Below are 16,195 nucleotides of genomic sequence, written 5' to 3'. Positions count from 1 at the left end.
TCTGTGATTAAGAAAGCGAATGCAATGTTGTCTCTTATCTCAAGAGGGTTGGAATATAAAAGCAGAGATGTACTACTAAGACTTTATAAAGCTCTGGTTAGGCCCCATTTGGAGTACTGTGTCCAGTTTTGGTCCCCACACCTCAGGAAGGACATACTGGCACTGGAACGTGTCCAGCGGAGATTCACACGGATGATCCCTGGAATGACAGGTCTAGCATATGAGGAACGGCTGAGGATACTGGGATTGTATTCGTTGGAGTTTAGAAGATTAAGGGGAGATCTAATAGAGACGTACAAAATAATACATGGCTTTGAAAAGGTGGATGCTAGAAAATTGTTTCTGTTAGGCGAGGAGACTAGGACCCGTGGACACAGCCTTAGAATTAGAGGGGGTCATTTCAGAACGGAAATGCGGAGACATTTCTTCAGCCAGAGAGTGGTGGGCCTGTGGAATTCATTGCCACGGAGTGCAGTGGAAGCCGGGACGCTAAATGTCTTCAAGGCCGAGATTGATAGGTTCTTGTTGTCTAGAGGAATTAAGGGCTACGGGGAGAACGCTGGCAAGTGGAGCTGAAATGCGCATCAGCCATGATTGAATGGCGGAGTGGACTCGATGGGCCGAATGGCCTTACTTCCACTCCTATGTCTTATGGTCTTATGGTCTTATGGAATAAAAGAATGACGAGAGTAAGATTAGAGCCAATCAAGGATTGTAGTGGGAAGTTGTGTGTGGAGTCAGAGGAGATAGGGGAAGTACTAAATGAATATTTTTCGACAGTATTCACTCTAGAAAACGACAATGTTGTCGAAGAGAATACTGAGATACAGGTTACTAGACAGGGCGGGATTGAGGTTCACAAGGAAGAGGTATTAGAAATCCTGCAGTGCATGAAAATAGATACGTCCCCTGGGCTGGATGGGATTTATCCCAGGATCCTCTGGGAAGCCAGGGAGGAGATTGCCGAGCCTTTGGCATTGATCTTTAAATCGTCATTGTCTACAGAAATAGTGCCAGAAGACTGGAGGATAGCAAATGTGGTTCCCCTGTTCAAGAAGGGGAGTAGAGACAACCCTGGTAATTATAGACCAGTGAGCCTTACTTCAGTTGTTGGTAAAGTGTTGGAAAAGATTATAAGAGATAGGATCTATAATCATCTAGAAAAGAATAATTTAATTAGGGATAGTCAGCACGGTTTTGTGAAGGGTAGGTTGTGCCTCACCAACCTTATTGAGTTCTTTGAGAAGGTACCAAACAGGTAGATGAGAGTAAACCAGTTGATGTGGTGTATATGGATTTCAGCAAGACATTTGATAAGGTTCCCCACAGTAGGCTATTGTACAAAATGCGGAGGAATGGGATTGTGGGAGATATAGCAGTTTGGATCAGTAATTGGCTTGCTGAAAGAAGACAGAGGGTGGTGGTTGATGGGAAATGTTCATCCTGGAGTCCAGTTACTAGTGGTGTACCGCAAGGGTCGGTGTTGGGTCCACTGCAATTTGTCATTTTTATAAACGACCTGGATGAGGGCGTAGAAGGGTGGGTTTGTAAATTTGCAGACAACACTAAGGTCGGTGGAGTTGTAGATAGCAAGGAAGGATGTTGTAGGTTACAGAGAGACATAGATAAGCTGCAGAGCTAGGCTTAGAGTTGGCAAATGGAGTTTAATGCGGACAAGTGTGAGGTGATTCACTTTGGTCGGAGTAACCGGAATGCAAAGTACTGGGCTAATGGTAAGATTCTTGGTAGTGTAGATGAGCAGAGAGATCTTGGTGTGCAGGTACACAGATCCTTGAAAGTTGCCACCCAGCTTGACAGAGTCGTTAAGAAGGCATACAATGCTTTAGCTTTCATTAATAGAGGGATCGAGTTCCAGAACCATGAGGTTATGCTACAGCTGTACAAAACTCTGGTGCAGCCGCACTTGGAGTATTGTGTACAGTTCTGGTCACCGCATTATAAGAAGGATGTGGAAGCTTTGGAAAGGGTACAGAGGAGATTTACTAGGATGTTGCCTGGTATGGAGAGAAGGTCTTACAAGGAAAGGCTGAGAGACTTGAAGCCGTTTTCATTGGAGAGAAGAAGGTTGAAACGTGACTTAATAGAGACATATAAGATAATCAGAGGGTTAGATAAGGTGGACAGGGAGAGCCTTTTTCCAAGTATGGTGACGGCGAGCACGAGGGGGCATAGCTTTAAATTGAGAGGTGATTGATATAGGACAGATGTCAGAGGTAGTTTCTTTACTCAGAGAGTAGTAAGGGTACGGAATGCGTTGCCTGCAACGGTAGTAGATTCGCCAACTTTAAGTACACAAGTCATCGTTGGACAAGCATATGGACGTACATGGAATAGTGTAGGTTAGATGGGCTTCAGATTGGTATGACAGGTCGGCGCAACATCGAGGGCCGAAGGGCCTGTACTGTGCTGTAATGTTCTATGTTCTATTTTCTATATTGCAGATGCTGCAATTAAATAAAAACGGAAAGTGCTGGAGAAACTCAGCGGGTCTGGCAACAATTGTGTGGAGAAAAACAAAGATATCTTTTTGAGTCCAATATGACTTTTCTTCTATTTCTAGACAAAATAAACATATTGAGAAGGGATGTACTGGAGGGATGAATTTCCTTAAGGAAAATAAATGACCAGAGCAGGATGAATTACATCCTTGACTGTTGAAGGATATCAGTGAAGAATTAGTAGTTACTGTGAAGGTCATTTTCCAATCCTTACTAGACACAGACAAGGTACCAGAAAACTGGGGCACTACAAATGTTGGGCTATTATTCAAAAAGTAATAGGTCAAATAATTATAAGCCAGTCAATCTGACCTCAGTGATGGGCAAATTACTGGAATCAATACTGAGATTTAGGATTGACTGTTATTTGGAGAGATATGAATTAATCAGGAATAGTCAGCATGTTTTTGTTAGGGAAAGGTCATATCATACTAACTTAAATTGATTTATTTGAAGAGAAAGAATCAAGATTGATGAGGGTAGTGAACAGATGTTGGTGGGATGTCTGGATTTTATTCAGACATTTGACAAGATCCCACATATAGACTGCTCAGAAAAAATAAAGGCCCTGTGGTACAGGAGAATCTGGTGAGTTAGATCCAAAGTGTTTTTATTCAGAGTAGTGAAAATATGGAACTGACAACTGCAGGAAGCATTCAAGGCAGATAGTGGAGATGCTTTCAGAAGAAAACTAAATGACAATTTAAGAGAAATAGGTATCAAAAGATTTACCCAAAAAGCTGATATGAGATCGATAGAGTAGTGGGAAATATAAACACCGACAGTGGGCTGAATGGCTTGTTTTGTGTTTGAATATTCCATTTGAGTTTATGTAACTTAGGATAATAAGAATGTATGAAAACCAAGAATTACATTGTTAAAGTTATGAGCTCATCAGTGATTGTTATTCAAAGCTGCTAGCTTTTGTCAATGTTGCAAGGAGTCTAACCATAAATTATCCTTGTTGACTGTTGATCTTTTCTGTTAAGTCCTATTTTCACTTCATACAGAGCTCAACTATGCTGAGTTATTGGCTTGCACAAATTCTTTTCTGTCTGTGGATTTTCTCATTACGTAAATTAATAACATATACTCAAATATCTCATTTCCCAAAAGACAATAGAGCATGTAGCAGAATGTATTGCAGTACGAGGTGCTATTAATTGTACGATTGTGGTGTGTTAATAAAGAAGCAATAATTAATAACAGGAGCAAAGAAGTGCAGATGCTGAAAATCAGAAATTAAAACACTAAGGTCTGACAGCAATTGTGAAAAGAAAAAAAGTGTTAATGTTTTGAGTCCATTCATAGTCTTTGCAATCATATTGGACTCAAAGCACAAACAATAATTAATAAATTTGCCATTGGATCCCTTATATAAAGACTTCAGCCAGCAGTGATCAATTCATTCACTCCGTAGCTACTGCATCTTCAGAAGAGTGGACTATGTGTGTGTAATTGTGACAATCTTTTTAACTAGTTAACATAAAATGCCCATTACAAAATAGCACAAAGAGATCATCTTCCCCTTGAACTGCTCGACCATTCAAGAAGATCATAGTTGATCAGTTTATACTTTGAATGCCACATTCCCACTTAGATCTGATCACCTTTGTTCTGCTTGCTTAATAAAAAAAATCTCTCTCTACCACCCCATTAAAAATATCTATTGATCGCTGCCAACCTCACTCCCATCCCCACACTACACATTACTGCCTTCTGAGATAGAAGTTTCCAAATGCATAATAGGGACAGTAGTATCCCTGCCCATGAAAGTTCAAATCTCATTCAACATTTAATGGTCATAGAAAGTACTTTAGTAACATGCTCAAAACATTGATTGCCACCCTGTAGGTCCTTCCAATATGCTTATTGTAAGGTGGAAAAGTGGGAAAGTTTCCTGGTCAGCAATGCTATCATCCATAACTGATTGGTAAGCCATTGTAAGACATGTGTGAGAAATGGTGTCTCAATCGCATTACTTCTTGCCATATTATGATAAGTCCAACAATCTGGTTTAACACATCATTCGCACAGTCAAAAATCTGATTGTCAAATGCAGGCGCAATCATTCCAACAGCAGCACAGTACATGATGGCAGACGATTGCATAGTAATTTACTGACTCATACACATGACAATGCAATGGAGAGATAGGACTAAGGACAAGTCAGGTCTGCTCCAGTTTCCCAAACACCTCCCTCTCCTGTTGCATCATGTAGTAGATCCTGAACACACACAGGAATGAGAGATTATGTTACTGATCAACAGCACTCTAGACAAAGTCACAATCACAAGATTTGGGTGCATTAGCACATTATTCTTATTTTATAGAAACTAATAGACACATTGTTATTATAAATAGTTGACATTCCTTTTGGAAGAGAGGCAGATGTTAGAGCATGGTTAGGAACATGGGACTGGGATATCATAGCAATTACAGAGACATGGCTCAGGAATGGACAGGACTGGCAGCTTAATGTTCCAGGATACAAGTGCTACAGGAAGGATAGAAAGGGAGGCAAGAGAGGAGGGGGAATGGCATTTTTGATAAGGGATAGCATTACAGCTGTGCTGAGGGAGGATATTCCTGGAAATACATCCAGGGAAGTTAATTGGATGGAACTGAGAAATAAGAAAAGGATGATCACCTTATTGGGATTTTATTATAGACCCTCCAATAGTCAGAGGGAAATTGAGAAACAAATTTGTAAGGAGATCTCAGCTATCTATAAGAATAATAGGGTGGTTATGGTAGGGGATTTTAATTGTCCAAACATGCACTGGGACTGCCATAGTGTTAAGGGGTTAGGTGGAGAGGAATTTGTTAAGAGTGTACAAGAACATTTTCTGAGTCAGTATGTGGATGTACCAACTAGAGAAGGTGCAAAACTTGACCTACTCTTGGGAAATAAGGCAGGGCAGGTGACTGAGGTGTCGGTGGGGGAGCACTTTGGGGCCAGCGACCATAATTCTATTAGTTTTAAAATGTGATGTAAAAGGATAGACCAGATCTAAAAGTTGAAATTCTAAATTAGTGGGCAGCACGGTGGCACCGTGGTTAGCACTGCTGCCTCACAGCGCCAGAGATCCAGGTTCAATTCCCGACTCAGACGATTGACTGTGTGGAGTTTGCACATTCTCCCCGTGTCTGCGTGGGTTCCCTCCGGGTGCTCCAGTTTCCTCCCACAGTCCAAAGATGTGCGGGTCTGGAGAATTGGCCATGCTAAATTGCCCGTAGTGTTAGGTGAATGGGTGGGATGCGCTTCGGCGCGTCGGTGTGGACTTGTTGGGCAGAAGGGCCTGTTTCCACACTGTAAGAAATCTAATTTTTTTAAAAATTGGGAGAAAGGCCAATTTTGACTGTATTAGGCAAGAACTTTCAAAAGCTGACTGGGGGCAGATGTTCGTAAGTAAAGGGACGGCTGGAAAATGGGAAGCCTTCAGAAATGAGATAACGAAAGTCCAGAGAAAGTATATTGCTGTTAGGGTGAAAAGAAAGGCTAGTAGGTGTAGGGAATGCTGGTTGACTAGAGAAATTAAGGGCTTGGTTAAGAAAAAGAAGGAAGCATATATCAGGTATAGACAGGAGAGAGATCGAATGAATCCTTAGAAGAGTATAAAGGCAGTAAGAGTACACGTAAGAGGGAAATCAGGAGGGCAAAAAGGGGACATGACATAGCTTTGGCAAATAGAGTTAAGGAGAACCCAAAGGGTTTTTAAAAATACATTAAGGATAAAAGGATAACTAGGGAGCGAATAAGGCCCCTCAAAGATCAGCAAGGCAGCCTTTGTGTGGAGCCGCAGAAGATGAGGGAGATACTAAATGAGTATTTTGCATCAGTGTGTGCTGTGGAGAAGGACATGGAAGATATAGATTGTAGGGAAATAGATGGTGACATCTTGAAAAATGTCCATATTACAGAGAAGGAACTGCTGGATGTCTTGAAACGTATTAAGGTGGATAAATGCTCAGGACCTGATCAGGTGTACCCTAGAACTCTGTGGGAAGCTAGAGAAGTAATTGCTGGGCCTCTTGCTGAGATATTTGTATCATCGATAGTCACAGGTGAGGTGCCGGAAGATTGGAGATTGGCTAGTGTGGTGCCAGTATTTAAGAAGGGTGGTAAGGAAAAGCCAGGGAACTATAGACCAGTGAGCCCGATGTCAGTGATAGGCAAGTTGTTGGAGAGAATCCTGAGGGACAGGATGTACATGCATTTGGAAAGGCAAGGACTGGTTAGGGACAGTCGACATGGCTTTGTGCGTGGGAAATCAGGTCTCACAAACTGGATTGAGTTCTTTGACAAAGTAACAAAGTGGATTGATGAGGGCAGAGTGGTAGATGTGATCTATATGGACTTCAGTAAGGAGTTCGACAAGGTTCCCCATGGGAGACTGGTGAGCAAGGTTAGATCTCATGGATTACAGGGAGAACTAGCCATTTGGAAACAGAACTGGCTCAAAGGTAGAAGACAGAGGGTGGTGGTGGAGGGTTGTTTTTCAGACTAGAGGCCTGTGACCAGTGGGGTACCACAAGGATCGGTGCTGGATCCACTACTTTTCGTCATTTATATAAATGATTTGGATGTGAACATAGGAGGTATAGTTAGTAAGTTTGCAGATGACACCAAAATTGGAGGTGTAGTGGACGACGAAGAAGGTTACCTCAGATTACAATGGATCTTAATCAGATGAGCCAATGGGCTGAGAAATGGCAGATGGAGTTTAATTCAGATAAATGTGAGGTGCTGCATTTTGGGAAATCAAATCTTAGCAGGACTTACACACTTAATGGTAAGGTCCTAGGGAGTGTTGCTGAACAAAGAGATCTTGGAGTGCAGGTTCATAGCTCCTTGAAAGTGGAGTCACAGGTAGATAGGATAGTGAAGAAGGCGTTTGGTATGCTGTCCTTTATTGGTCAGAATATTGAGTACAAAAGTTGGGAGGTCATGTTGCAGCTGTACAAGACATTGGTTCGGCCACTTTTGGAATGTTGCATGAAATTCTGATCTCCTTCCTATTGGAAAGATGTTGTGAAACCTGAAAAGATTTACAAGGATGGCATCAGGGCTGAAGGATTTGAGCTATAGAGAGAGATGAACAGGTTGGGGCTTTTTCCCTGGAGCGTCAAAGGTTGAGGGGTGATCTGATCAAGGTTTATAAAATCATGAGGGGCATAGATAGGATAAATAGACAAAGTCTCTTCCCTGAGATCGGGGAGTCCAGATCTAGAGGGCATAGGTTTAGGGTGAGAGGGGAAAGATATAAAAGAGACCTAAGGGGCAACATTTTCATGTAGAGGGTGGTACTTGTATGGAATGAGCTGCCAGAGAAAGTGGTGGAGGCTGGTACAATTGCAACATTTAAGAGGCATTTGGATGGGTATATAAATAGGAAGGGTTTGGGAGGATATGAGCCAAATGCTGGCAAATGGGACTAGATTAGGTTGGGATATCTGCTCGGCATGGGCGAGTTGGACGGAAGGGTCTGTTTCTGTGCTGTACATCTCTATGACTTTATGTCGTATGTATACCGCCCTCTTAAGAGACTTCCCCTTGAAGGACTCTAATTGCTATGTATACACAATGTTATGACTCTGCACGGGAGATAGTCCACTATGCGGTTGGATGACACACACACACACAACCACACACATACAGCCACACCAAACAGTTGTTTTGCTGCAATGTCTGCTTCATAACTTGTAAAGTGCTTTAAAAAAAACAAACCCATAGAGTTAATCAATCCCTGATGAGCAATTCATTGTTAGTCTATTATCATTAACATGATGTACACCCCCATGCAGCATATTCATTGGGGCCTTTGAATTCAGAAACATTTCAAATTAATTTTCACAAGTACTACTTATACAGTTAAAGAAAGTTTCTGAGCAAGTCAGATGATTTGCTCTGAATGTAAAAATTGTGAGATCATTGTTGGCACCTTGGCAGCACGGTGGCACAGCGGTTAGCACTGCTGCCTTGCAGCACCAGAGACCCGGGTTTAATTCCCGCCTCAGGCGACTCTCTGTGTGGAGTTTGTACATACTCCCAGTGTCTGTGTGGGTTTCCTCCAGGTGCTCCGGTTTCCTCCCACAATCCAAAAATGTGCAGGTCAGGTGAATTGGCCAGGCTAAATTGTGTGAAGGGGTGGGTTACGCTTTGGTGGGTCAGTGTGGACTTGTTGGGCCGAAGGGCCTGTTTCCACATTGTGGGGAATGTAATCTAATTGTCATATAATCATAATAAAAATGTTGCTAGTACAGTAAATGGTAATGTTTTAAGACATGCAATATTTTAATGAAAGTTCCAATAAAAGGTCTGAAATACTGAGCTTGATTTTAACTTTATACAAGTAAATGGGTCTTGAATGAGTTGAAGTTTTGTCAATTAATTCTGTCCTTTTCTCCACAGATTTCATTGAATATTTTCAGCATTTTCTACCTTTTAATCCTCTATTCTCAGTGGATTATGGAAAATATTTTATTTGTTTTCTGACACAGAGAGTCATCCAGCAAAGACCCTTCAGCCAAAACAGTTTGTGCCAAACATAATCCCAACTATCTCCTCTAGCCCATAGCCCTCCAAACTTTTCCCCTTCATGTGTCAATCCAAATACCTTTTAAATGTTGTAATTGTACCCACATCCACTACTTCCTCAGGAAGGTCATTCCACACGCGAAACACCCTCTGTGTAAAACATTTTTCCCCATGTCTTTTTAAAAATCTCTCTCCTCTTACTTTAAAAATGTGCTTCTAGTCCTAATGAAGGTTTTTTGCAGTGTAACTGGTGAAGTAGGTATTTAGCAGATATAAAGGAATCAGCTAAATGTGAAGTGATGCACTTTGGGAAGAATAACAGGAAGGCAGAGTACTGGGTCAATGGAAAGATTCTTGGAAGTGTCGATGTGCAGAGGGATCTTGGAGTCCATGTGCATAGATCCCTGAAAGTTGCCACCCAGGTTGATAGTGCTGTTAAGAAGGCATATGGTGTGTTAGGTTTCATTTGTAGAGGGATTGAGTTCTGGAGCCCCAATGTCATGCTGCAACTATACAAAATGCTAATGCGGCCACACTTGGAATATTGTGTACAGTTCTGGAAGCCATATTTCGGAAAGGATGTGGAAGCATTGGAAAAGGTGCAGAGGAGATTTACCAGGATGTTGCCTGGTCTGGAGGGAAGGTTTTATGAGGAAAGGCTGAGGGATTTGTGTCTGTTCTCATTGGAAAAAAGAAAGTTAAGAGGGGATTTGATAGAGACATACAAGATGATCAGAGGATTGGATAGGATAGACAGAGAAAGTCTTTTTCCTAGGATGATGACGTCAGCTTGTACGAAGGGGTATAACTACAAATTGAGGGGTGATAGATTTAAGATAGATATCAGAGGCAGGTTCTTTACTCAGGGAGTGGTAAGGGCGTGGAATGCCCTACCTACCAATGTAGTCAACTCAGCCATATTAGGGAGATTTAAACAATCCTTGGATAAGCACATGGATGATGATGGGATAGTGTAGGGGGACGAGCTGAGAATAGTTCACTGGTCGGCGCAACATCGAGATGTTCTGCACTGTATTGTTCTTTGTTCTATATTCTATGTTCTAATTAATGTAGCACATCTGAGGTTTCAGAAGGTAATAAAAAAGGACCCCATAAGGGGCTATTACACAAGATTAGAGCTTCTGAGATAGGAGTTAATTGAACAGAAAAATCAGTTAATGAAAACAGAGAGTAGAAATAAATGTGTATTTTTTGGGATAGTAGGGTATCAGAAGTGTAATGTGATATGGACCAGTGCTTGGGTCTCAGCGATTTCCCATCTATATTGATGGTTTGGATGAAGGAATGAACAGAAATCTATGTTTGCTGACAATGTAAAGGTAGGCGGAACCATAAGTTGTAATGGGGATAGAAGGAGGCTGCAACACAACATAGATTAGTTAAGTGACTGAGCAAGAAGAGGACAGGTGGAGTATAATGGGGGGCAGTTTGGAACTATCCACTTCTGTTAGCAGAATAAGTAGAATACTTGTAAAAACAAGAGACTAGAAACTGTCAACATTCGAGGGAATATAAGGATCCCATACAAAATCACAGTAAGTTACCACGCAGGTACAGCACGCAATTACAAAGGCAAATGGTATATTAGCCTTTATCACCAGAAAGCTTTGAAATCCTATCTTCTAGTCTTACATGAAGTGTGAGCCTTGCTTGCTGTCTCAGCATTTATTATCCAGAGGGCAGTTAGAAGTCAACCACATTGCAGTGGGTCTGGAGTCACATCTAGGTCAGACCAGGTAAGGATGGCAGATTTCCTTCCCTAAAGGACGTTAGTGAACTTGATGTTTATTTTTTATGACAATCAATAATGGTTTCATGCTCATCATTAAACTAGCTTTTTAATATTTTTTTAATTGAATCCAAATTTTCCTATGGAATATTAGCATTGGGTTTGGACTTACTTGTCCAGTAACACTATCTCCCACTATTAAACACTTGCATCAAAAATCTAAGGTTTGGATGAAATGACACCTGGTGTACTGATTTTTTTTTTTGGCCTGCACACCTGAGGAAAAGCATACTTACCTTTGAAGAAATGTAGGTTCATTAGATAACTTCCTGGAACGGGAGCACTGTCCTATGCAAAAAGATTGAGTAGAATGGGAACATATTCTCCAGAGTTTAGAATATTGAACTGTGGTCTTATTGAAAAGTATAAAATTCTAAGACAGGATAGATGCTGATAGGTTTACTACTTTGTTTGGAGAGTGTAGAACTCACATCCTCATAAGAATGAGATGAGGAGTAAGTCAACCTAAAATGAAAGATCATAATTTTCAGGTGAGTGATCACAGATTTAAAACAAAAATGAGGAAAAATTATTTCTGTCAAAGAGTTATGAATCTGTGAAATTCACTATCCCAGAATGTGGTAGATGCTGAAAGGTTGAGTACATTTAAGGAGGAGATTGACAGATTTTTGATTAGTAATGGGTTGAAGAGGTATGGAGAGCAGGCAGGAAAGTGGAATTGAGATTGAGATGAGTTCAGCAGTGAGGGGCTGAATTGCCTATTCCTCCTTTTACTTCTTATGTAGGAGTAGTGTCTTCACTCAGAGGGTAATGAATCATTGGAATTCTCTATCCCAGTGAACTTGTGGGGTCATACAGCACTGAAACACACTCATCCATGCTGACCAAATTTCCCAAACTAGTCCCATTGCCTGTGTTTGACCCATAAATGTCTAAATCTTTCCTGTTCATGTATCTGTCTAAATACCTTTTAAACATTGTAATTGTACCTGCATCTACCACTTCTTCTGGCAGTGCATTCCACGTACAAACCACCCTCTATGTCCCTTTTACATCTTACTCCACTCATCTTAAAATTATGCCCTCTAGTTTTGAACTCCCTTACCCTTGGGAAAAGACCATTGCTAGTCACCTCATCAATGACCCTCATGATTTTACAAACAACTAAAGTCATCACTCAACCTCCTACACTCCAGCAAAAAGGTCCCAGCCTATCCAGCCTCTCTTTATAACTCAAAACCTCCAGTCCCAGTAACACCCTTGTTAATCTTCTGTACCCTTTCCAATTTAATAATATCCTTCCTGTGATAGGGTGAGCAGAACTGTACACAGCACTCCAAAAGTAGCCTCATTAATGTCCCGCACAACTGCAACATGACATCCCAACTCCTAAATTCAATGGTCTGAACAATGAAGACAAATATACCAAACGCCTTCTTTACCACTCTGTCTACCTGTGATGCAACTTTCAATGAACTGTGATTGTTCTGTCTTTGAGTAAATCAAAGAATTAAATCGAAAGATGCTTGAGCATCAAGGGATTTGATGAACATGGTGTCCAGGCAGGAGAGTGGAGCTGATGTTTAGACATAATTTTGTTGAATAAAGGACAGTAGTTCAAATTCTATTCTTAGAGAGAAGAGAGATTTACACAGTGTAAGGAATCACACCTTTCCAGAATCTAATACATTTTAGGCCAAACATTTTTCCTTCAAATGAGAGACAATGGTCTTTGCACAAACCGTTCGATGGTTATTAAATTGCTTTAAACTGATTACACATCGTGCTTGCTTAGATTGGCCTGTGGAAACATAATGACCTAATATAAACTATGTGCTAGCTCCATCACATTCAATACATTGTCTTAATGTCAAAATTAATGTTCACTTCTATACAGATAAATAATTTCTCTTTATTATTTATCATGACATGTTCCAATTTTTTATCAATAGTCGCCCAATGTACACCTGCAGTTTTTACATTTCCTTCTTGACTGTGGGTATTTAGTCTAACTACACCACAAAGTGCTTCATTGTAACATTGGCCATTTAAGTTACATATTATCATGCAGGAACCATTCAGCTTAATGTCAATCCACAAGCAGAAGCACACTGTGTAATATTATTATCATATAGGGTCTCGCAGGGATGCCTGAGACCAAATGGAAATAGCAAAGAGGCGATGGTTACATGTTAATTAAAGGATAATTGGGTGAACACTTGACGGTTATGGGAACAAGTAATCAGTGGAGTTGGAGTTTGTAGCGTGTGAGCTGAAATAAAAAAGTATATGAATTGACTCTGTCTAATGAGCATTTGACCTCTGATATTTAACAAATATCACAGGGTTACCAGAAAAGGTGCAATCTGCTAGTGCTGAGTACCTTTAAAATTATAACATCATAAAATAACTTTTTCCAGAAGTCTGTAAAAGGGAATCTGGTCCCCTCTCAGTTTGATCAGAGTCGGGGAGGTGGTGATGTAGTGGTAATATTACTTGGCTAGTAATCCAGCAATCTGGACGAACATTCTGGGAATGTGGCCTCCAATTCCATTTGTCACTTGTCATAGAAATCCATTTGGTTCCCAGCATTTAAAAGGCATCTGGATGGGTATATGAATAGGAAGGGATATGGGCCTAATGCTGGCAAATGGGACTAGATTGGTTAGGATATCTTGTTGGCATGGACGAGTTGGACAAAAGGATCTGTTTCCGTCCTGTACATCTCTATGACTGTTTGACTAATGTCCTTTGGGGAAGCAAGTCCACCATCCTTACCTCGTCTGCCTCCATGGGCTCCAGACTCAAAACAATAGAGTTAACTCTTAACTGCCCCTCGGGGAAACTACGGATAGGCAATAAATGCTGAATTAGCCAGCAACTCCCACATCCAATCAACAAATTTTTAAAAGTAGAATCACGGACATCTTATGGCACCGTAGGAGGCCATCCAGCCTATTGTGCCTGCACTGGCTGTTCAAATAAGCACCATTTTTAGTGGCAATCTCTAGCACATTCTTGGATTTCTTTTTAATAGAATCATAGAATTCCTATAGTGTGGAAGCTGGCCATTTGGCCCACTGTGTCCACACTGACCCTCCGAGCAGCATCCCACCCAGACCCAACCCACCTACCCTACAAGATGGAGTTGTATTCAATGGCATTTAGAAGGTTAAAGTTTTTTTTAGAATCCCCACAGTTTGGAAACAGATCCTTCGGCCCAACACAAATCTACACCGAGCCTATGAAGAGTAACCCTACCAGACCGATTCCCTCTCCCCTGATTTATCCCTGACTAATAGGCCTAACTTCCACATTCCTGAACACTATGGGGAACTTAGCACAGCCAATTCACCCAACCCGCACATCTTTGGACTGTGGGAGGAAACCGGACCACCTGGAGGAAACCCACGCAGACACGGGGAGAATGTGCAAACTCCACACAGACAGTCACCCGAGGCAGGAATCGAACCCCAGTCCCTGGCGCTGTGAGGCAGCAGTGCTAACCACTGAGCGACCATACTGCCCTAGAGCATTATTAGAACTTTATTAGAACATTATTGTTTCTTGCAAGGGAACTGAATATAGAGATAGGGAGGTTACACTTCATTTATACAGTGCCTTTGTCAGACAACATCTGGAATATTGTGCACATTATTGTTTGCCTTATTCAAGGAAGGACATAAATATGTTGGAAACAGTTTTCAGAGAAGATTTATCAGACTAATACCTGGAATGGAGATGTTATGCTATGAGGAAAGAGAACTGTGATATGAACAGCTAGATTTGTCTCTGCTGGAGTTTGGAAGCCTGATTGAAATCAGATCCTGAGGAGCCTTGACAGGGGTATATGGAAAAGATGCTTGCTCTTTTGGAAGAATTTAGGACTGAGGTCACGATTTAAAAATCAGCACCTGTGTGTGTAAAACAGAAATGGGTGAGACTTTGCTAATAAGGGGCTTATGAATCTTTGGAACCCTTCTTCAAAGGTGGTGGATGCAAAGTCTCTACATATTTTTAAGGTTGGGGTAGATAGATGCTTGATAAGCAAGAGGGTGAAAGGTGGTTGGGTCGGGAATGTGGGTAAACGATGATAGACCTTTAGAATTCTCTTTCACAGAAAATATTGATGGTACATCAATTGTTAAATGTAAATCTGAAACTGGTAGCTTCCTATTCACCAAGATATGAAGGGATATGGGGAAAAAAGGACTGATTTTTGGTGTTAGGTTGCCACATTAGAGCTAATTGTTATTAATTTGCTTGGAAGGGCCAAGCCCCCTTCCTGCTGCTAGAATTACATGTGAGACAATCTAGTTTACTGAATTTGCTTATGCCAAGGGTGTGTTTTGGGGAAGCAGTATTGGGTCCAGTGACACTTCTTCAGTACTGCTTGGGTAGAGTTCAATAATTGTTGGACCTGAGCATCTTCTCCTAAGTCCTTACCCCAACCTCCACACACCAGGCCTTGTCATCAGATGGGCTGCTTGCACAAACAACCCATTGTGTGCGACCCATGACCCCATTAGCAGCTATTCATTCTCCCAGGCTGGCCTTTAACCGTTCCTTTATCTGCCCAACTGTTTTTCTCTCTCTCTCTGGGCTCCATCTTCACCCACCATTTATTCCTCTCCACTCTCCCTACCCCACCTAAAACATTTACACTGTGTCACTCCACAGATGCTGCCAGACCTGCTGAGCTTTTCCAGCAACTTCTGTTTTTGTTTCTGGTTTCCAGCATTTGCAAATCTTTGAGGTTTTTTTTGTTTAACCAATTCAAACTTCAAATCCATGCCCCCACCCCAACCCCTCCATTTCCCCCCTCCAGAGAATAGACAAATATAGCTACAGCAGTGAAGAAATTTCACTACAGCACAGAACAAGTACCTTATGGTTACTGGTGTGAAGATAAGCATTGTGGTGACATTGTCCAAGAAAGCTGACAGAATGGCAGCAATGAGGCACAGAATGACGATCATGGTCCAGATTCTTCCTCTAGACAGTTGGTAAGCCTGGAAAATAACAAAATATTCTCCTTATTTACAGCACTGTAGAACTATAAAAGGGTGCTGTCTTTAATGTCCCTGTAATGTATATGAATTATTGTATTTCATTGAACTAATTTTCAGAATATGTTCTTCAGTGATTTTGAAAATGCATAGAAAAGTCTTTGTCAGTAGCAATTTGTAGAACAACATACATATTTACTTATTTTCTAAGAAGGTAGGATGCAATGCGAATAACAAGTTTTGTTAAACTTTTCATGTGACCTGACACAGATGAAAATTACAGCAGTAAACTGGCAATTTGGCTCTTTCTGGATACATGTGGTGTAAGACAATAACAACAATGCATGTCCAATGA

The 16,195-nt window shown here is 41.2% G+C and overlaps 1 protein-coding gene across 3 annotated transcripts in view; it reads right to left on the bottom strand.

Annotated features, from left to right (window-relative positions):
* oca2 (oculocutaneous albinism II) overlaps positions 1 to 16,195 on the bottom strand; it is a 545,784-nt gene that overhangs the window by 273,072 nt on the left and 256,517 nt on the right. For all 3 annotated transcript variants that reach the window (XM_072576986.1, XM_072576990.1, XM_072576987.1), the window contains exon 13: positions 15,719 to 15,843. In XM_072576986.1, the coding sequence (XP_072433087.1) occupies positions 15,719 to 15,843 (125 nt within the window). The remainder of the gene's footprint in view (positions 1 to 15,718; positions 15,844 to 16,195) is intronic.

The sequence above is a fragment of the Chiloscyllium punctatum genome, chromosome 9, assembly GCF_047496795.1.
Source record: "Chiloscyllium punctatum isolate Juve2018m chromosome 9, sChiPun1.3, whole genome shotgun sequence".
NCBI lineage: Eukaryota > Metazoa > Chordata > Chondrichthyes > Orectolobiformes > Hemiscylliidae > Chiloscyllium > Chiloscyllium punctatum.
Note: the sequence above shows the minus strand (reverse complement) of the source record. Positions and strands in the feature narration are given on the sequence as shown.